Source organism: Pholcus phalangioides, unplaced genomic scaffold (assembly GCF_987345545.1).
Source record: "Pholcus phalangioides strain wild (caught in Gottingen) unplaced genomic scaffold, Ppha-v1.0 ptg000010l_1, whole genome shotgun sequence".
NCBI classification, from domain to species: Eukaryota; Metazoa; Arthropoda; class Arachnida; order Araneae; family Pholcidae; genus Pholcus; species Pholcus phalangioides.
The window spans coordinates 40075888-40098668 of NW_028301603.1; the positions used below are offsets into that span (position 1 = coordinate 40075888).

Consider the following 22781-nt stretch of genomic DNA (forward strand, 5'->3'; position numbering starts at 1 on the left):
GTCATTGGGTTCAGTTATCCATTTTTAGTTGCTATTGTTTTGGCGCAGTTTGACCAAATTGGTCCTTGCGCCAATATGTTCAAAACCTAATCTAATATAATCCAATTTTAGTCAAATGGCTTTTACGTTACATCGACTTGATAGCTGTTTTCATGGGAAGAACGACCCAAGAGATTTAATACTTGCAAGCACAAGCCAAGAGGAGGGGGGTCTCTGCTACAAATATTTCCTAATTTTTATCCGATACAACCGTGCATGTATTTGGTTCTATCTATCTATCACATAGAAGAGACTCAGAAAACTCTATCCAAGCCGGGGCCAGTGATCGATATTACGTATTCTAATTTTTTTTAGGCTATACACTTTCTTGCAATCGATATAGGGACCCAGCTAAATGTCTGAGTAGGAGGTCCTAGAATGATCGTTGACGCAAATTGGGCAGATGGGTAGGGTATCACGTCAAATTGATAAAATCTCCACGTTCAAAATTACAGCTGATGTCACTAATCTAATCGTTCCTGACTGTCAGATTTTTGGCAGATGTATTTCTTTATATGCGCATGAAATGTTCAAGTAATTTCAATGTAATTTCGTTATCATGCTATCTCAGGACATTAAAATGATCTTACCAGCCGGTCCATGTACAGACGTCATTGGAACATGGAGAGTGACGCCCTGCGAGTTCCCGTCGTATGGATTCCACCCAGCAACTTCAGGGCTAACGTAAGCGGCCGAAATCTGTCCAGTTGGTCCGGTCTTCGTCAGCACCGTCGACTGGGAAAGAGTCAGCCCCACCGGAGACGACTTACCGGCGATGTCGTCGGAAACTTGACTCCACATTAGAGATGGTCCGCTCGGCGTCGAAACGATCTCGTGTCCTCGACCGTACGGCGAGAACCCGAGTACTTTTGTCGTAGCGTTCGTGGACACGGGCATGAAGATCTGACCAGCGGTCGACACGGTCTCCGTTCCAGACAGGTGATGGTAAGTGACTGACGACGATGTCGTCGAGGGGGCGACCTGTAAGTGGTCCGCGTCCATGCCATCCTGAGTAGCGAAACCAGCGCTAGTCGGCAGGTAGGTCGCAGCAGCTCCAGGGACCAGAATGTTTCTCAGTGGGAGGGTGTCCATGCCTCCGTCGGCCGAATTACCGATGCTAGCCAATGGCCTGTTCAAGTCCGACTGGAAAGAGCAGTCGTTCAGTTTGCATTGCGCAGCATATTCTTTAGATAGAGCCGAGCTCCTTATGTGCGGAAAGAGCGTCGACTGCGATGGGCCGCATAGTTCCAGGTTGAGTCTTTGGCGATGGTCGTGGGCCATGTCGATGCGTGCATGCCCAGGTTCGTTATTTGCGTGGTCATTCCCTAATGAATGTCTGTGTTGGAAGAGAGATTCTGAGTTCCCACCCGGTAGCATGAAGTGGTGCGTCGACATGTCAGCTTGCTGCACCCTGTCCTGTGCTTCCTCCTGGTGCCTCCTGAGAGCCACGAACTTGGCCGCGACGTTCGCGTCTTCAACGTCTTCGTCATCGTTGTCTATGTCGTGCTGACGGTGTAAATCCTGGATGTGATGCGCCTCTATGTCATCCCCGTGTTCCATCTGATCCCGAGGTAAATGATCGATAGGATGTCCGTCGCCACTTGATGTCTCGTGATGTTCCTGATGGTTCATTCGGAGCATGTTCCGTTGCTCTTCGTGTACCGAGTACTCGTGCCTCTGGCCGAGGTTTTTGTAAGAGTGCCCCTCCAGATGATGGCTTCCGGCATGGATGTGGGTGACGTGGAGAGATTCCGCTTCGAGGGGTGGTACGCTGTGCACGTGGACGTCGATGGCACACTTTCTCTCGCCGGTGTCCGGATCGTTCTGGTGTATGTGGTTATGCTCGACGAAATGCAGGCTCCCTTTCTCTTGGTAATGCGGAGTCTGATGGATGCGAGGACTATCAGCGTAATGGTGCAAGCTCAAGTCCGCGGCCGTGTTTTCTTCCCCGCTCTTGCTTTCCTCAGGATTCAGGTGATCCTCCAAATCCGAAAGGTGAGGGAGCGGTTCGGCATGATGACTGTAGCCGTGATCTTCGTACATGACCTCGTTCGGCGTCCGCTCAGACTTGACAACGGGGTCCGGTTGAGCGGACGATTCATCGACGTCTTGAACATCGCTCAGATGGTGTTTCGTTACTTCTGGCTTGTCCTCGGGGTCAGAATCATCCTCTTTCTTGGCGCGGTTGAAGAACTCCTCGTCCACCGCGATTGTCCTCGGTTGTCCAGCCATATCCAGTGCAGGCATGCGAATGATCGTGCCGATGTGGAACTCATTCGCGAACCAAATAGCCGATGGAACGGTTCTATTCGACAGTTTTACCAATAATGTCCAGACAAATCACATGATGAACAGAATCGAGGATAATGAAAGTGTCACAAAATTCAAGAATAGTATGATTGATACTTGGCACGATATTGGAAAGACCTGAGCAACTACACGCGAACAAGGCATGAATTAAGTCACAAATTATCCATCATTGAATGCTCATGGAAACAATCAACAGCATTCGTGGTATTCATGCATATTGTGAAGACTCCAAACGAACACTCGAAGACGTTGCTCAAATTGTTTTGTCAAGAATCACTTATAGTCCAAAATGCACTGGATTTCTGCTGCGTCATAGGCCTCAGGTGGGTGGTTTTCTTCTTCAGTCTCCTTCTTCTCCTTCAGTTCGATCTGATTGAATGAAAAAACAAAAGAAAGAGTTTATCAATTCCAGCAGATGTTTTTGTCTCGAAATAGATAAGTCACCTGAAAATTATCTCATTTTTATCACAAATCGATGTTACAGAAGGAATAAACGAGAAATCCATAAGAGCTACAATGTAGTTTCCTATGCAGTTGATTATATGCAAAATTGTTGTTTTTTTCACCGGTGATTCCTTGAAACATTAATAAGGGTTTCGCGAGAAATAATAACGAACACTAGTGTCAGAATAGCTCTAAAAATTCTCAAGAAATTTGTGGAACTCCCTTGGGTACTGTTTCAAGAATTCCGCTAGGGAAGAGTCTGCAGTCTACGCCAGCCAAATCTTCAACCCGTTGCTTGCGAGCACCACTGTACTTCCTGAAGCATCCAGAGTGCTCGATGTTCGTGACCGATTTCGAACACGAAATCGGTCAGCTCAATCGGTCGAATTAACGTTCCAATTTAAAATTTTGCACAAATTGCATGCAAGGATTAGAATCATCCTAATTTTATGCATTCGTATGTCAAACTTGTCGTAAGGATGCTCTTCTTTTGATGATGGGTACAAGCAGTGCTCGCGACCGGAAAAAGATTGGTTTACACCAGTGACTCCCAACGTGGGCAATATCACCCTCTGGTGGAAGATGGAATGGTCCAGAGGGTGATAGAAGCTAAGGACTTAACATAGGATCCTATGGGTTCACTTGAGTTAGGGGGCGATGAGAAAAATGAATTTCTGATGAAGAAGGCGATGGAACAAAAAGTACGAAACTATGGTCTACACCAATGGTTTTCCAACTTTCACGCCTCAAGTATCCCCCATGGAAATGCGCGCAACGTTTGCAACCTTCTCTCTCTATAGGAATGGATAATAAGCGTACGTTGGTTGCCCTTAGAAATGAACAGAAGACGTGCGTACTCTTTAAAGTACGTAAAAGGCTTGCATTGTGCTAGAAATACATTAGAAGCTTGCGTATCCCTACAAGTGCGTAGGAGGCTTTTTCACTCCTAAAAATGCATAAAATATGCTCGTTTACCTATGGATGATCACTGGAAATGCGTAGGAAAGGCGTATTTCATGAAATGTCCTGGAGGCTTGATTATGCGATGTGTGTGTGGTAGGTGAGCGTACTCCTAGAAATGCGTAGGCAGTTTGACTATTTCCCTATACGTATGATTGCTTAAAAGATAATTTTTTAAATTTTAATTCAAGATAATTTTGATGTTTGATTTATTCCAGAAGATTTATCAATATTGATCCTTCATCAGAGAGTTTTCATATACCAACTACTCTGTTTGTTTTCCTCCGCATAATGGAATACCCTGCTCAATCGGTTATTTTGTGTTAGAAAACCGTTGAATTTCCTATCCATTTAGTTATTTATTTATTCATGTGGATTAAGTACAATAATATTCTCAAATATATTGTATAATTATATGTAATATGCAGAGTCGGATCTTGAATCCTGCGAACTACGCGGCCACAGAAGGCACCAACTGAAAGGGTCCAATCTTTAGGGCAACAACTGAAGGGGAGGGGCGATTTTTAACCACCAAAGTATCATTTGCTTACATTTAAAAAATGTACTGAACCGGCCCTGGTAATATGTGCAATTGCATAAAATGCATATTTCATTCATAAAATTGCATATTAAAACTAATTGTAAATATGTAATAGCTGTTGTACGACCAAAATGATAATGTTAAAACATGAGTGTTTTATTGAACCAAGCTATTGAAACTACGTGGGAAAAAAAAAAAATCCATGAATCGATCTCTTTATTTTTAGATGGCACAAATTCGCATAAAACAAACGTCTGAAGAACTAACAGGAAAAGAAACAGAAAACAATAATAGAATGTTGATAACAGTAAAAGATATGTGGAGGCAGTCGTCTTATCATATCAATGTTGTATGCGAGTTTGTTTTTTGGTTGTTTTTTTTTATTATTAGAATCGAACGGCCATTTATCTAATCATATTAAGTCTCGAAATGTTTGAGAAAAGACATCCAAATAGTGATAATAATACGCATGTTAAACATAAAGAAAATATATACGAAAAAGAATTGAGAAAATTTTATATATTTTTTGTGAAAATAATTTTGTTTGGAAAATAAAGATTGCAGCGCCATCTAGTCAGTTTATGAAGAAGACAATAGATTTTGTTGTTTGATTTTTATTTATGCAAGACTGATATTCAAAATTAAAATAAATTCTATAATATTTTATATTGTTTAGAAATAAATTGTTTGTTTGCAGTTTAACGATATAATTTTTATCAAGCTATAGTTCTATAGATATAAAAGACAGTAATTTTAATTAATTAATTATTGTCTTGTTATAATGCATGTTTTGGAGGGGTTTCCTTCTAATCATAATCGATTCTGTGGTGAAATACGGTCATACTCGGTTAGAACGACATCAATTCTAAATATTGTCGTTATAATCGAGGTTGATGTTTTCAAGGCCTTTTTTTTTTTACGAAAATTTAAGCAATCAAATACTTTGCATGAAGTTACTTTTTCTTTCTTTATATGATCAGGAGTTACTATTTCGATCGAGAAAAATAGGTAAGAATTAGGATAATAAATACGGACATCATGGATTCTCGTGAAATATGTTGCCGAATGATGACGAAATTACAAAATATTGTTTATACGGTGAAATCTCGATATAACGATGCAATGCGGACCAAGAAAAAATGTCGTTGTAAAGAGGTTATCGTTATAACGAGAAGTAGCATGATCATCAGTCGCTACCAAATGTATGCTGTTGGCATGTCTTGTGAATTGACGTTGTCGGTACCACCATAAAACACATTTACAAAAAATTGTAATTGATCATTAAAATTCAGTAAGTTGTCCCCACGCTTTAAAGTGATTTATCGCACATCACTTTTTTGTACTACACAAAAAGTAGCTTCACGGCAAACTTCATTTACACTTTCGGGCGGTAGATAGCGCAAAATATACCGATGTTATTAAACACCCTCTCGAAAGATCAAACACTGATGAGGAATCGAAATATATTTTGAGTGAATTATAAATAATATTGTTCTAGCGGTTCCGAAATATCGTTAAAAGAGGGGGTTTTTCCACGGTTACAGAGCAATTTATTTAAAGATACAAACTACAGACAAAAACCCAGTTACAGTTTTACCACCAGAGTGCTAATTCCATGGTGAATGAGTGAAAAAAGTTTTATTGGCCCAAGAAGGTGGTCGAGTGGTTATAGTGACGGACTCGCGATGCGAGGATCCGGGTTCGAACCCCACAGTGGTGGTCGGCTGAAGTTGGTTTTCTGTGGTTCCCAACTTCAAGGCGCAAATGCGAGCCGATCTCCCCGTTAAAAAGTCTCACCACAGAGAGCAACAGTCCTACAACGATAAATCATTCAATCATAACACTTCACTCATAGTTAGAAATGGTGGCAGATGGCAGCACTACACCTAACAAGCATTACAGAGAAACAAAAAAGGTTTCACTACACGTACACGCACATTCCCGCATGTACCGATTCGTTGGGGGTTCCGCGGGAGGGGGAGGGGGTGTAGCAGTAGTAGGTAGGGCCTCCAAAAAATGGCTCGGGGATCCATGATGTTCTTAAGTCAGCCACCTCGTTGGGCAATTTGCCTGTTGTGGCGTTGTATTTGTATAAGAAAATGATTCCTGCCCGTTCTGGAGAGGCGCTCAATCCGAGATGATAGGGGAAAAAGTTTTTTGTTAGAAATTATTTTTTGTTGGGATAAGTTATTAGGGGAGGAGGAGGGGCATGACTCTCAAGGAGAAACTGGAGAAACCGCAAGACACCCAGGCTCTGTCGCAAGAAGCAACGTGAGCACTTCGCCCCCCTCAGGGGGTCCAGGGCACCTCCGGCAAAACCTCATCATAGAAAATGCGGGAAATTGAGATCCTAAATACGGGATACCACTAATTGTCGCCAAAAAATGCAATTACGATATAAATTTGCTAATTACTGCTAACATGGGTGGAGGGTGGAAAAATAAGGACCTGCTATAAATCGCCGTCAACAAAAATTTATTTGATGAAAAAAAAAATTCAAAAGACTAGAGATAACCTTATTTCATTGAGGAAAATAGAGGGAACTGATGATGTGATTTCCCGTTCCCAAAATCCCGAGAAAAATTCCCGGAAAATGTGGAAAAAAATACCGTTGCAGCTCAGTAATACTTACAATGGAATAAAGAAAACATTCAAAAAATCAATTGGAAATATTTGTTGAAAAATTTATTTTCTCTAGCATTGCTTGGAAAAGATATACATGCAGAGCAGTGTTTTCCAAAGTGGGCGATGGAATGGTCCAGGGGGGCGATTGAACCTACTGATTTTGCATAGGATCCTATGGGTTTACTCGAGTTGGGGGGGGGGGTGATGGACAAAAGAATTTTTTGAAGAAGGAGGGTATGGAACAAAAATTTTGGGGGGGGGGGCTATGATGTAGAGCAGCGGTTCTCAACCGGTGCTCCGCGGAGCCCCTGGGGCTCCTTGTGGACTTCCCAAGGGCTTCTCCGTGACTCGAGCAACATAAAATAAATCAGTAAATTTGATAGATAAATAAAAAAAATGAGGCCTACAGAGTTCCACCATAAAAATTATATACAAAAAGTGCTCCTCGACTCAAACAGGGCTCCGCCATAAAAATTATGCGCTGAAAAGGGCTCCGCGAGTACAAGAAAGTTGAGAACCACCGATGTAGAGGAAACAAAGACACAGGGTGGGGAGGGGGGCTTCCAGTTTCCAATTCTAAAAATTGTGCAAGCAACCTTGCCTACTTTAAATCCTAATACTAAGAGTCTGAAGCAAAAAAAAAAGTATCTTTCCTCTTCCATTTTATAATCCTGTTTGGGAAACCGGACAGATGAACATGAGATAAAATCTGAAAAGAAGCATTGCTTTAAGGGGTTCGGAGCACGCAAATTTTCCAAAAAACACATTTTCAAATTTTTCAGTTTTCAAGTACTATGAAATTTTTTGCGTCCAATTCTGTTCAAGTTTTTGTTCTACCATGTACTAGAAATATTTTTAAAATATTTTAATACAAATTGCCGGCAAGCATTACATATGCTAATGTTTAATGTCTAATGTTTTCCCACTAAAATGCTCTTGTCTCAAAACTAAGTTTTTTGTTTGATAAGGAACATTTTTTCGAACACCGCTTTTGTCAGTCCACTCAGTCTTGAAACTCTGTGTGCCTTTCAACACTATGGTGTTACATAGTTTAACGCGAGTATTTTTCATTAAAATTATTTTTTTTTAAATTATTACTCAAAATATGGATAAATTTTGGTGATTTTATAAAATGTTGCATGTGTGTGTGTGTGTGTGTGTGTTGTTAAACATAAAATTACAGAAAACAATAACAATTAAAATCCTAAATGCTCGTGTTAAATTGTATAAAAACAATTTAACACGAGTATCCTAACTGTGTATCCTAAACTGGAATGAGTTAATTTTAGTTGATACTCTCGTAGAAAGTACATAGCAGGTTACGAGAGATTCCGGCCTTCCTTTAATTTCACTACACTGTCCGCATCACACACACAATGGCAGGTTATACGTATACACATCCAGGGGCTATAGGCCTGATATAACACCTGTTTTAACCCTTTAAGAGGCAATGACGAGATATCTCGCCTCGATAAAAGTCTCCCATTTTAGCATTGACAAGTCCGAAACCCCCTCCCCCGATGCTGAAAAAAATACTTGAATGATCCCCTATTGCTCTGTGTTGCGAGACTTTTTGACGGAGAGAGATCTGGTTTGCACCTGCTGAATAGCGGAAGAAAGCTTACTTAATTAAAAAGCTATGGTATTTTAAAGGGAGTTATAGTGATTTCTAATTGCCGCGCTTAAAAAGGGTTAAGCAATCAGGTTGAAGACAGATAAAGATCAGTACGGGACGAAATTGTCCACAGCTGGACAATTAGGGTCCGAAGCAACCCCCCTTCTCTCCCCAACTTTTATTACACCCTTCACTTTCTGTTGGAGGACACAAAAATGGTCAAAAAATTATTTTCGGGTGTGTTTTCATATATACAACATATATATATATATATATATATATATTTTAAGTGTGGGATGACCCATATTGACTTTTCAAATACCGGGAACACTATTACATGCAAAAAGCGGGGAATAATTTGTTCCAGTTGTACAAATCTCAAATGTTCATAAAGATAAGATTGTCTCTTTGAAGGGGGATACTTCGGTTAACGGTCAACAAATCTGAACACTGTCAAAATTATTTACCTAGACTTGGGATTGCCTGGAAGGAAATATCAACGTCTTTATGAAGCTTCATCCTCAGGTGATAACCCTTCAACGGGTGGTGGGATGGGGTGTCTTCACACTTCGGATAACATTTCAAGTAGCCATTGTTCATTGTACCTATCGTACTTGAGGCTCATTGACTGACTAACCAAAGTGAAAAAAAAAATTACCCAAGTGACTTCAATTTTTTATTTTATTTTTTTGAAAGTATGCGAATGACGCAGAGTGTTTATCAAAAAAAAAAATTATATATAACTATAATGCTGATAAAAAAAATTCTGAAATGAAGCAATTCAGAATTTTTTTCCGAATTTCCATGATGTCCGCTAAATCCCATTCATTCGATTGTGGCATCAAATTTACTAGGACTACGAACAGGCGATAATGCCTAAAAACCGGAAAATGTGATATATTCGCACTGGAATCACCATGTAGTCTATATATATACTGTACATGTGAAACAGAGGATATTAGGTTAAAATGGTAGGTTATTATTAGAGCCCAGATTATATGCATATGCACATATTCATTCGCATATTTTGGCCTTTTTTTAGCATCAATGCATATAAATGCATAAAATCGAAGAATTTTCAGTATATAAGTGCATATTTTTGAAGGTTTGTTTAAGCCCGCTCAATTTCCTTCATATGTATAATTTTTCAAATAAATATTGTTCATATTTTCATATCGCCGGTTTTTTTTCCCCGCAGGTGAAATTTAGTGAATTAATACATATTTATAAAGTGTTTCACGGATATTAACCGTTTCATTGTGAGGCTATTTCTAGAGAAACGTCAAAGTGTTAAATTTTTTTTAGAAATAGCGTCGAAATTCTTGTTACTGCTATTTTCGTTATCGAGGAGGTACAATAAATTGAAAATTCAAAAAATGTCCGAATAAAAAATATGTAGAAGTTATTTGCATTTGTGGGGTATATATATATATATATATATATATATATATATGAGGGAATATTTCTTTGTAAGCGAATACATATGTATTTAAGGAATAGAAAAGATACATTTTAAAAGCACATTTGCTTTTTTTTTGCATGGTGATTTTTTTAATGCACATTCTCTCATTTTTTGTGCATATTTCGGAATTTTTGGCTTTTTCAAGATTTCTAGTGGACATTTTGGTAATTTAATTATATTTTGTATTTTAAGTTCTTATTTTTGCATTTTTAAGTGCATATTTTAGCATTTTTAAGTGTGCATATTTTAGCATTTTTAAGTGTGCATATTTTAGCATTTTTAAGTGTGCATATTTTAGCATTCTTAAGTGCATATTTTAGCATTCTTAAGTGCATATTTTAGCATTCTTAAGTGCATATTTTAGCATTCTTAAGTGCATATTTTAGCATTCTTAAGTGCATATTTTAGCATTCTTAAGTGCATATTTTAGCATTTTTAAGTGCATATTTTAGCATTTTTAATTGCATATTTGCATATTTTTAGAGCATATTCTGCCACTTTTTTAGTGCATATAATCTGGGCTCTGGTTATTGTATTTGTTAAGTATTATATATTTTTGAGCTAGAGAAATTTAACGTGTTAAACTGAAGAATAATTTTAAAGCTGCTATAACTTTTTTCCAATGAATTCGAAAATATGTTTTTTTCAGTGGCAAGTTATTAAATTGTGTAATGTAATTTATGTGCATATCGAAAGAAGTTTGCAACTGATTTTTAGTAATTTTTCATCAAAACAAATAAAAGAAGTTTTATTTCAAAAAAAAGGACAAACTTTGACTGTATTTGCATACGATCGAACTCAGCCATAGCATATTTTTTCCCCATCCTACAAATTTTGTTTGAATCAATTTTTATTTAAGATACCTCGTAATTTTTGAATTACCGATGTTTATTTTGTTTTTAAAAAGGTTTTATTCTAATGGTAGTGGTGGTGTTTTTATTCCCAAATTACGATAGAAGTTCGATTAGAAATAGACGAGGAATCGTGGCCGCCTCATAAAATACAGCAATGATTGGGCTATTTAACATGGAGCCTATTTCTAGGAGCTCTCTCTATGATAAAGTTCTTGTCATGTCAATCACTCGTATTTCTTTCAGTGTTCAACCACGGGTTGTTTTATCTTGATTCACAGTTTTACTCTGTCGACGTAAAGGAGGGGTAAGAAGAGGTCGGATGAAACGGGACTATTTCGACTTGAGGATGAATCGGGAAAGGACGAAACGGTACCTAGCCATTTCAAGCTTCCTCGTACGTTTTAGAAAATTGACTAGATACCGTTTTATGTCGTTTCCCGATTCATCCTTAAGCCGGGTTTTCCTAGGAGCGGAGTTTCTGCGCTGTGAGCAACGTGAAAACACTGACTGGTACGTGAATTTCCGGTTTTTAACCAATCAGCGTTTTCAGGCTGCGCGCACAATGGAAAACCTGCTCCTAAGAAAAAAAACCCGGCTTCAAGTCCGTTGCCCCTCCTTTATAGCCCCGTTCACATGTGCAATAAAACATCCCGGAAAGTTCCCTGTAACGGGGACTTCAGCTACAAACCATTCACATGACGTTTAGTTTATGTCGGTAATCCCCCTCTCCTTTCCGGAAGCCGTCACTGGTTGCGTGGGTTGAACGGAAGTGATTGATTCAAGATGGCTGACGAAGGAGCTTAAAGTAGTTTTCGTGGCGCAAGGGATTATGGGAGAGAAGGTCAGTGTCGACCCCCCAATCCACCCCAAGAAAGATGGGCTTTTTAGAGATGAGCTTCTCTCCCACCTTTTTCTTCCCTACCAGGGGAAAAAAGTTGTCATGCCGGTAATTATCACCAAAGCGACCCCCCAATCTTGCACATGTGAACGGGGCTTATGTCGTAGGAGGAAGCTTGAAAACGACGTCGAAAAGAAGGATGCCCGGTAACCCTATGCCCGAGAAGCTGTAATGATTTCGTGCCCTAGGTTGGTCATCGGGTCAACTGCCTCTAGTCCATCTCGAAAAAAAAATCAATCGTTACACATTTTTTGTGTATACGCAACCTCACCTCATCAAGTAATAATATATCTCCTCATCAGTAAACCTTATTCAAATCAGGTTTCGAATTTCCCAAAAAAAAAGAGTTGCTAGATCCGATAAAAAAAACTAAAGGATATTCAACACATTTTATCTAACAAAAACCATTTTTTTTCTTTTCGGAGTATATTCTCATTCTTATTTTACTTTCGGACCACCGCCGAAACCGGCAAGAGCCTGTTGCATACTAGACTTCGAACTCTAGACTTTATTATTCCCTTTGACAGCCCACAACCAAATAGTCTCAGTTATAATGTCGTGTAAGAAGAAAACAGAGAAATGAGAGGTCATAGGTCGGTAGGCCTTCGTTTTGGGAGGTCACTCGGAGGTCAGTTCAACTGCCGACAGAGCTTGCTTCGTACGAGAGAGGCTAAAGATCCTACTTTTTGTTTTTTAAACATGAATTTTGGATTATATTTTTGTTTTTTCCTTATATATATATATTTTTTTTATTCTTATTTCTCAAACGTAGGCGAATCATGGAAAAAGAGGAAGAAGCTATTGCCTCCTCTTGTATAAATGATGGTTCAAACTTTTTTGCTCGAAAGTGATCTCGTTCGGAATTGGCAACGTTCGTTATCGATGAGAGATTTTTCAAGTAAATAATGGGTATTTTTTTCCTTCTCTCTCTCTCTCTCTCTCTCGCTACCACTTCGATCTATAATATCGTGCTATCGTTAACTCAGCGATAAAAATGTAGATGTAGATTCGTATCACTTAACAGATTGAAGTGTTTGTGTGAGGCACATATATATACACGTATACTACTATATAACTTTTTTTTTTTTTTCCATTAAATATCATCAAGATCCATTACAACGGGTAAACAGAGACGAAAATAACGTTGCTATCATTATTTTTATGAATTTTATGAATTTTTTGTTTATTAAAATATATATTAGGAATAAAAGTTAATAAGGATAATGCGTTGAGGTGAAATTAATTTTTAAAGAGTATGAAAAAATGTCACTTTTAAATAATTTTTATAAACATTTTAATAAATGTGATGGTACGGATTTATATGCTTTTGGAAAAATGAAAAACTTCTCTTGATAAGGATTTCAATGAAAACTATGAAAAAATGTATGAAATGTTTTATTAACCTTCAAAAAAAAAAATAGTGCAAGAATAGACTTCAGAAAAAAATATTTGAAAATTAGAAATTTAAATTATTATCATTTAAATTTCAATTAAAAATATTAAATTCATTAATATTTTTAAATCGATGAAACCGTTTTGCGTATTCAGAAAAAATAAATTAAATTTGGAAACAGAATATTAAAATATTCTTAAAGATCTAGAGCTCATTTGAAAGTTGTCTTTAAAGGTTCAGAGAATTTTTTCTGAATTAGTATATAAAGAAAATGTATCAAATTAGTGGAAAGATGTACGAATTTAAAGAAACCTTTAAACAATTTTTAACAAAAAAATATATATATATGAACTAAATTTCAAAATTCAGAACAAAATCAAGAAAAAATAAACTCAAAATGAAATTCGGAAATCGAAATGCATCGTAGAATAAAATTAATAAATTCAATGAAATTCACCAAGTTTGAAAATAAAAATAGAATCAAATAGAAAAAATAAACTGCATATTTTTAATTATAGCATAATTTTAATTTTTTTAGCAATTTAAAAATAATCAAATTGATAACATAAAAACACTTGGATTTTTTAAAAAATGTCAATTTGTAAGAAAAAGTTATGAACGAGGTTCTTTGTTTAATGTAGAAAATAATCAGTTTTTGGGGAAAAACAATCAAATTTTGCAGTGATGATTATAGCGCAGTGTGTAAAATAATACAATTTGTGACTCGTTTTAATTTCAATATCATTAATGATAATAAAAGTGATTACATATTCCAAAATATTATTCTTATTTTCTACCGTTCACCGAAGCATTGGTATTCATTCGTATACAAATCATTTTACTTGCATACAAATTATTTTATTTATTACAGAGTATTTCAACAGCTGTCTCTCTCACAGTGCATCTAGGTCAAGCTTACTGCATAGCTCTAGACAAGATTGGGATTATCATTATCTGAAACCGACTGTAGCTCAGGCCTACCACAATGAAGTGATTGGATTATCATTAGCATGATAATAACAGATTATTATCAAATCATGCTCGAGATTAGCCTGTTATAATCTCGACTAGATTAACTCAAAATCATGCGTGGTCTTTTTATTGACTAGTAGGCACAATAATGTGCGTCATCATAGTCTTAGACCATTAAAAAGAGATTATTTATACATTTATTGTAAAACCATATGATATTGAAGAAAATTACGAATATACTTGAAGTCCGATTGAGTCTTTGAAACATAAAATCGAATCACATTAAATAAATGCGTATCTATCCATTTTATTCAAATGAAAAAATCAATATACAATTCAGAAAATTATTATTTTTTTATTTATGTTTTGGAAAAAAATAGTCGAAATACTTTTAAAATATCGGAAAATATAAGAAAAAAAATTAAAAGGCAATAAATAAAATTCAAATCTGAGTATAAAAACTAATTTTAAGTGGAAAAATTGGAATTAAGTATATTAATATTAATAGTTATATAATTCAAATGGAAAAAAATTAAAAAAATCAGAGAAAAGTATAACTAGAAAAAAAATTTAATTTGAAACAGATATTTAAATTTTTTTTTGCGAATTGTAGAAAAGTTATTGATGAAGGAAAAGGAAAACAAAATTAAATATATAATCAGGAAAATAATTAAATATATAATCAGAAAAAAATAAATATGTAATTAAAAAAAATAGAAAATTATTGACATTTTATCGAAGTAACGTTGGAAAAATAAGAAAAAATAGAATTAACAAAAATTTAGAAATTGGGAAAAAACGTTTTTTTTTCATAAAAAAGAGTTATAGAAAAATATATGTATATAATCAGAAAAATTAACTAAAAAATAGTTTAAAAAAAGTAACTAAAATAATGAGAAAAAATAACTAAACTAATTAGAAAAATTGACTAAAAATTATTAGAAAAATTATATTTTTTGAGATTGTTGTGTGTGTGTATGTGTGTGTGTGTGTGTGTGTGTCACTTTTGTATCAAATATAAATTAAGAAAATCCAGAAAAATATATTAAAAAATTTTTTTAATTAGGAAAGAACTTTTATTTTGCAAAACATAATAATCAAAAATAAAAAAAAAATAAAAAAAATAATCAAAAATAAATAAAAAAATAATCAAAAATAAATAAAAAAATAAAAAAAAAGGAAATAAAAAGTAAATAAATAAATAATAAAAAAAATGAAGTAAAATAATCAAAAATAGTCAAAAAGTATAATTGGATAAAATAGTCAAAAATAAAATAATCAAAAATAGTCAAAAAAGTATAATTGGATAAAATAATCAAAAAACAATTGAATAAAATAACCAAAAAACTATTGTAAAAAAAAAAAAAAAAAAAAATTACGTCCAAGTTAAATTGGAAAAATCAGAAAAAATATGATCAAGAAATGTATTAAAAAAATATTTCAATAATATTTAATCGATATAAAGGATGGACTATCTAGACAGTGTTGAATTTACTACCCTACCTGAACTGAGCGAACCATTCATAATCCTATCGCGCATTATCCCAGCATCGCAATTCCGAATGTCCACGAAATTTTCGGACGAGCAACTGTCACTGAATCACCAGAAACACTCGTCGCGGGGGTCATAAACAAAAATCACCCCATGTTTTAAGTCATTGGAATGAAAATTGGTCACAATCCGGAGACTCGTTGTCCCTTTTGAGTCACAGCGTACGTTCCTATCTCGCTGAAGCAGACGTCGGCGTCTATGTCGAATCAGGAAGTAACAACGTCTTAACGGTGGTCTATTTGGGCATTAACATTTAAGCCACACCGAAAACCTCACTCGAGCAATGTGTTACAACCGTAGGGGGGCCCATTCGTGTATTGGAAACGAGTATTTTCCTGCCACTTCTTCCGGTGAAGCCAAAACAAAACTGACCGGAAATATTTCTAGAGTAGCCCGTGTGCTTCCGTTTTCGAATCCGAGTCCAACCTCCGGTTCGACTTCCCTTTCCCAACGAAGCTGTGTTGGAAGCCTAGAAATCTGCATCGGTTGACTATTAACTCTTTGAGCTTTGAATATTTGTCATAAACGAGCCGAATATGTGATTGCATTACCAAAATATTACTCTGATATACTCCGAAATTCATACCGTTTGATGAATAATGGTGTCTAATTAACCTTTTACCGGCCGAATTAAGCTTTGGATTTGGTTTTCTTATCTTTTTTTCCATATTATTTACCTTCCTGATCTTTCAGTTTACAAAAATAAACCAAAAAATCCGTGTACAAAAAATAAATCTAGTACAGAAATACCCGGGGGAGTAGGCAGGATACATTTGTGGGGAGGCACAAAAGGCTTGGGTGGGGGGGTCACAAATTTTGAGTTATCACCCTTCGAAAAGCATTCAAATTAACACAAATTCGTTAATATACTTATTTAAAGTGTATTTTCTTTCGATATTTAAAATTTTTTCCCTTAATTTTTGGTGGGCTTGGCCCCGCTCCCGCGCCCTGCGTACGCCTCTGGTAATATTCCGAAATTACGCGGTGGGACCGACTTAATAGGTGGGACCGACGATAACCGCCTAAGTCGGAGTATGATCTAGCATACAAGTATATGTGGACACTATCAGTCGATTGGGGCCAAAATTCCGGGGCAAACGACGATTTTTCGTTCTTACTATGGGTGTCCGGTGCCACTATACGGCACTTTTCCATGACCTCATAATATTTAACTTGCTTTTTGTGATTGCTATTCGGTTCTTTAAAAAAATACGTCTGTATTTCCCCTAAAACCTATACAAATGAATGTCGCATGTTAAACGCTTCGAATGTTTTGATGACACCATCAAACGAGAAATACTATAAGTTGCTCGTATTTGGAGGTAAGAAAACAACTTGCAACTGTGGATTGGAGTTAATTGAGTTTTAGGTTAGGTGGATTGTCAACAATAAAAACCAAACTAAACGATTTTGTTTCTAGCCGATTAGGGGCTACGTCAGCAAATTTTCAGCCATTTTTGACCCCCCCCCCCCTTGTCAGCAAAATTTCGTCAGCACAGCCCCCTCCCTACATCCTAACGCATACTGGTGGGATCAGAAACGTTCGCGGGAGGGGGAGGGCATAGGGAACTCGTGCGCCTCCCCCCCCCCAGACGAAAAACAAATACTTTTTAATGTAAAAAACATTTTTTTTTTAAATTAAAATTGCGAAAGAAAATACCTTTATATGTTATTATAATCGATTTCTGTTAATTTCAATGCTATTTGAAAGGTAAGAACTCAAAATTTCTCTTTAAGAAATTCATTGCGACCCACCCTTTAAGCCATATGTGGTAAACCCTTGACCCACGGACCTAATGTGGCCCTGAAGGTTATCTGATGTGGCTTGCCCCCCCCCCCCAAACCCAATTTTGTAAAAATGAACTAAGCGACACATTTACAGATCGCTTAAATGACCCGTGGCACAATTCCAGAGCATTTAAGTGGCCCGTGGCACAATCTCAGATCACTGAAGTAGGCCCGTGGCACATTCAAAGATCACTTAAGTAACCCGCGACACAGTTCCAGAACACTTAAATGATCCGTGGCAAATTTAGAGATCCCTTGAGTGACATGTGGCACAATTTTAGAGCACTTAAGCGGCCCGGACACATTTCCTGAGCACACGGAATCCGTGAAACCTTTAGAGATCGCTGAAGTGGCTCTGTAAGGGATTTATCATTAGGGAGAATGTTAGTTCAGGTGTCCACAAACTAGCGAAAGAATTTTCTCGTTTGTGGCACACCGAATAAGATGCCATTAAGAATGTTTCATATTTTCATAAAGGGTGGTTGGTGACGTAAGCATCATCCGCACCCCCCCCCCGCAATTGTCATCAAAAGTCAGCAAATCGGAAACCCTTCCCCCGCCATCGATGCTGACGTAATACTTGAATGATCCCCTTACTTCAGACTTCATGCATTGTGATCTTTTATGCAAAAATAGCATATATTGTACCACAGAAGCCTTGAGACTCCATTGCCAAATCAAATCACGGCGAGGTTTTCATCGTGATGCACATCATCTCATTACCATTACGTATCATCTTATGTCCCATCAAAAATCAGTGTACAGTTATATTACACATAATGTTGTGATTCGAATAAAACAATTTCTTATACTCGATTGTCCCTTGATAATCTTTACTATCTCAGCAATAATTCCGTGATCATGCACGGAATTCAGAAATATGCATTTTCTACAGGAAATCGCGTAACTCGGAGTAGTGTAAGTCGGGGTATTACTGTATGTTTTCTGGACTTTTCCCACACGTTCATTTTTCCCACTTTCATAGAAACAGCAAGCATTACAATTAAAACCAAAAAAAAGTTAAATTTTATATTTCAAGAAATAGGTGATTTAAAAAAATTAAATTTATGATATAAATGCTGAAAAAATTGAATTTTTGTTTTGCGTGTAAATTAAAATTTGTAATTTAAGACTGGATCTAATCTTTTTTCGACCCTTTAGTTGGAAAAATTCCCTTCTAGTTGTTATTCTTGGTGTTTTGCTACTCGTTTTCAAAAAATTTTCCTGTGTACTAGTAGTCTATTATTAATTAAATTACGTGAAAATACGGGAATATCCCGGGAAATACGGGACGTATGATCATCCAAATCAGTGCTTCATCATCTTTTTTTCAGCCTATAGCCCCCCCCCCCTTTTGAACAATATTTTCTTTTCATGACAACCCCCCCCCCCTCTCCCCCGTTCTTCTTGTCTCAGAATGAGACCCTTTCCTACAAATTGAATTTAATCAAAGGTAAATTTATAATTTAAAAACAAAATTTAATGGGAACGTTCTCTTCAACCCTGGCATTGGCGAGTATCCAGGAAAGTGGGTGATTATTTCTCCCGACAGCCAAATTAGGCTACATGGGGGGGGGGGGGGAATAGGCGTATATAAAATATGGGATGATCCACAACGCGAACCTACAATCGACCCTCTGACATATCACCCTGGGTTCACGCCTACCCTCAGCTAGAGTACGGTTAGCTACCTCCTTCGGTGGGGGGGAGGGTTTATATATGGCTGTCTTGCTGTCTTGACATCATAGGGTCCCCAAGCAAAGTAGTGTTCTGGTGGTCCCATATACTTAGCTAAAAGACAGCTTACATATTCTTATATATTTTTATTTAAAAATCGTAGTGTCAGATCTCATCATGTAGGGAGCCCCATCATGAGACCCCCAGGGTATGCCCACATGGGCCCGTAGTTTAAGATGGCTCTGGTTCTATGGACATTCTCTGGATTCTGAAAGTATTAACATTTCCTCACACCATATTTTGCTGGAAATCTCTAATTCTTCACAGCTCTCCGTGGCCCTCCTAGAATATCCCAGTACCATAGGGAGTGGGGGGGGGGGGAGGCAGGCATATGGCCCCCAGTTGAGAGTCACTGATTTAAATTATGACTAAAATTAATTCTGGTTGTTTAACCCCGATTTATAGTTGTTTTTGATGGAGGATCTAGTTGGAAATATTTTTGACTGTTGCCAACGCTGTTTATTACCGCAGTTTGCAGAGAGAGAGAGAGAGTTTCCCATGTGCAGAAAGCAAATGATTTCATTGTTTACTTCATCAGTAGTTTCTCAACATGGTGCCACGTGAACCCTTTACGATCTTGGGATATTCTAGAGTGGGTGGGGGGGGGGGGCACCAGTGAAAGAACGGGTGAAATGGCGTCACGACAGATAGTGAAGGGGGCCCCCGCAAAGAGTTATGAAGAAAAAAAGCGTTCGAATGAAATATGGTTGGAAAAAACGCGACTTTCAGAATTCAGCAGTTGCCCATATAAGCAGGGACATCTTAATCCACGTGGGCATGACCAGAGGGTCCTCATGTCAGAAGGGACCTACGTGATGAGTTCTGGTACTATTTCCGACTGTAAGTATGTAAAGATGTAAGAGGGGGGGGGGCTACTCTCTTTCAGCCAAATATGCCCCCTCCGTAAAGATTCGGAATACCACAGATTGCCCGAAAAACCTATGTTATGCTGTTGAGACGATCATACATAGAACCCTCACAAGAAGGAAGCTCACTTAACGTTAGCCCAGGGTGGGCGTGGACCGATTGTTATGTGTCGGGAGGGACGATTCATTTTGCGGGTTCATTGGAGTATCAGTCTGGTATTTTACACAGACAATTTTTCCCTTATTACTCCGCTCTTTGGAGAAATCACAACCTTCCCCTCGACACACATTAATGTTCTGCCGCCTCTTCGCCGCCCCCCCCCCCCAGCTAGAAGTAAACGTTCACATACTGACATACTCTCAAAAATCATAATATCAGAATTCACATCACTTATGGGAATGAGGCCTCCGGGCCATGCCTTTATAGGTTCATGTATTAATTTGACCTTGGTTCTATATGCAGTTATGCTGCATCCAAAGTTCACTTTTCCACCATATTTGATTTAAAAGTTCATTTCTTCTCATCTGAATTTTTCTGTACAGCTGCTCCCTGTGTCCCTCTTAACCACCTTTAATGACTCCTTTACTACTTGATTTCCACCCACGGCTCTCTTTAAATACCCCAGCACCGCAAGGGGCTTCACGTGACCTCAGGTTGAGTTTGCCCTTTCTAGTCAACTCGTGCTACATTTCGTTCCGAAAATTTCAGATGAGAACATCTTCCGTAACTTTTTTTTTTAAAATCTAGAGGAGGGGTTCTTAATTAATCACGATTCCACGGACCGGTTAGGGGATCCTTGCGGAGCCTTTAGGGGATTCCTGAGCTTCATGAGAGAAAACAATTAACTTGTTATTTTACAGCTGACTGTAATTCAGCAAAGAGTCCTTGGAACTCAATCTGGCAAGAACGCCTGATGTAGAGCATGGGATTCCCAACTAATGTTCCCTGACAGATTTTCGGGGGTTCCTCATGATCAAACGCCACGTACCCGGTCAGCTTTCAAAGAAAAATTTCTTGTTACTGATACTCGCAAAGCTGTTCTTTATATTAAATTTTAACAAGATAGAGTGTCGTTAGAACGAAAATCTAGACCAATTTAACGACTAAACTTGGAAACAATGGCATTACATTCTATCACATCGAATTTTCGAACCAGTAGCTCCAGAAGTTCATGAGAGTCATTTCCCGTTTCATTAAGAAATTATAAGTGTCAAAACAATTGCTGTATTTGGAAAATATTTTATCCACTAGGAAATGAGGTATCTTGAATTGCAGAATTCACGTGTAGTTTACGGGACACCCAGGACCATCCTGACACATGGAGTCCCACTCGAGAATGGCACGTGCACCTCATTAGCACAGGGGCTTCGACGATAAGATCTAGCAAAATGATTTACGGCAATAAACGAGTAAATTAAGAGGGGTGGGTGTCTAAGCCCTCTTTCATTTTCACCTGGAGCCTTGGCAGTAAGGACACACTTTTTTTTGTATTCAAAAATTTGTTTGAGTTCATTGTAGAAAGAACGGCGTTAATTACCATCAAGGGTTCCGCGAAACAGCCTTATAACTATCAAGGGTTTCTTAAGAAGTTTTACTTTGGAAACCTAGAGTCTTGTTAGTCCTAATAACCAGTCTTTTAATCTAATCTTATTTAGTCTTAGCTACGATAGAACCCATTTCAATTAAATCTGAGACATAACAAGAACACACAGATAACTAGATTCCATTGGCTGATTTCATTTCTTCTTGCAGTTACATGTTTATATTATTTTCCTATCGAATAATAAACATTATACTACCGTTTGCTACAATAGATGTCGCTTTATATCGCGCCAAAATATAATCATAAAATTTATATCGGCAACTGTGACTGAAATTTCTCCACACAACAAAATTAATATTATTTAAGTTTTGGGTGCCATCTATAAATAGAAATTTGATTGATTGATAAGAATTTATGTTTTACGATTTAAAAAAAATATTTTCTGATTATTTTGTGATAAAATTTAAAATTAATAATAAATTGTGTCTCAATTTTAGAAATTTTTTATCAATTATAAATTTCATTTGAGCATTCAATAGAGTTTTAAATACTTCTTTTATACGTATAAAATGCACAATTTTTCTTATATAATATTATTACCTAAGTAATAAGTTTATTAAAGTTGCACACGTTAAAAAGACAGTGATGTGGGTACTTACCAGACATGCAATTAATATTGCAAATTATCATCAAGACGAGTGCGCATCCTATACAAAAAAATATTACCACCCGATACCGAACGAATGTCTGAGCGGAAACGTGTTCAAGAACCAAACGATGATTTCAAATCTGGACACGACGGTGGTCAAGTATCGATGGACGATCTTTGATTGCGTAGCGTGATATATGTACTGATTATATTTATATAATATTTCCGAGGTGTAAGAAGTTTGCTCACATGGGGCAATAGAAAAGAAACTGTGCGCGTTCGGTCAATCGCGAAGAATTTCGTAATAAGACCAGCAGAAATTAGCTCGAGATATAACGTCGTCATCTGATACTACGGAGATAATGGAAGGGGGGGGGGGGTATGTATATATGTATTCGAAGTTTTTGGAGATAAAAAAAAACTCAGTAGTTAAGAGATAGAGATAAGGGAACGGGAGAGAAAGATCTTTGGTCAAAATTGGCAAAACAGAAGGGAAAAAGAAAATATGTTGTGGAGCAAAACTTCTCTCGCA

At 37.2% G+C, this 22781-nt stretch overlaps 1 protein-coding gene across 2 annotated transcripts in view; it reads right to left on the bottom strand.

Moving 5' to 3' along the window:
* LOC149081460 (uncharacterized) overlaps window positions 1-22560 on the bottom strand; it is a 42728-nt gene extending 20168 nt beyond the window's left edge. Inside the window, exons 1-2 of one of the 2 annotated variants that reach the window (XM_089238385.1) lie at window positions 22260-22560; window positions 630-2718 (exon numbers count right to left, since the gene is read on the bottom strand). In XM_089238385.1, coding sequence (XP_089094511.1) covers window positions 630-2286 — 1657 coding nt within the window. In that variant the 5' untranslated portion in view covers window positions 2287-2718; window positions 22260-22560. Of the gene's footprint in view, window positions 1-629; window positions 2719-15616; window positions 15866-22259 lie in introns of those variants that run through there. The other variant, XM_089238386.1, reaches the window with a different exon arrangement.
* Window positions 22561-22781: the final 221 nt, after the last annotated feature.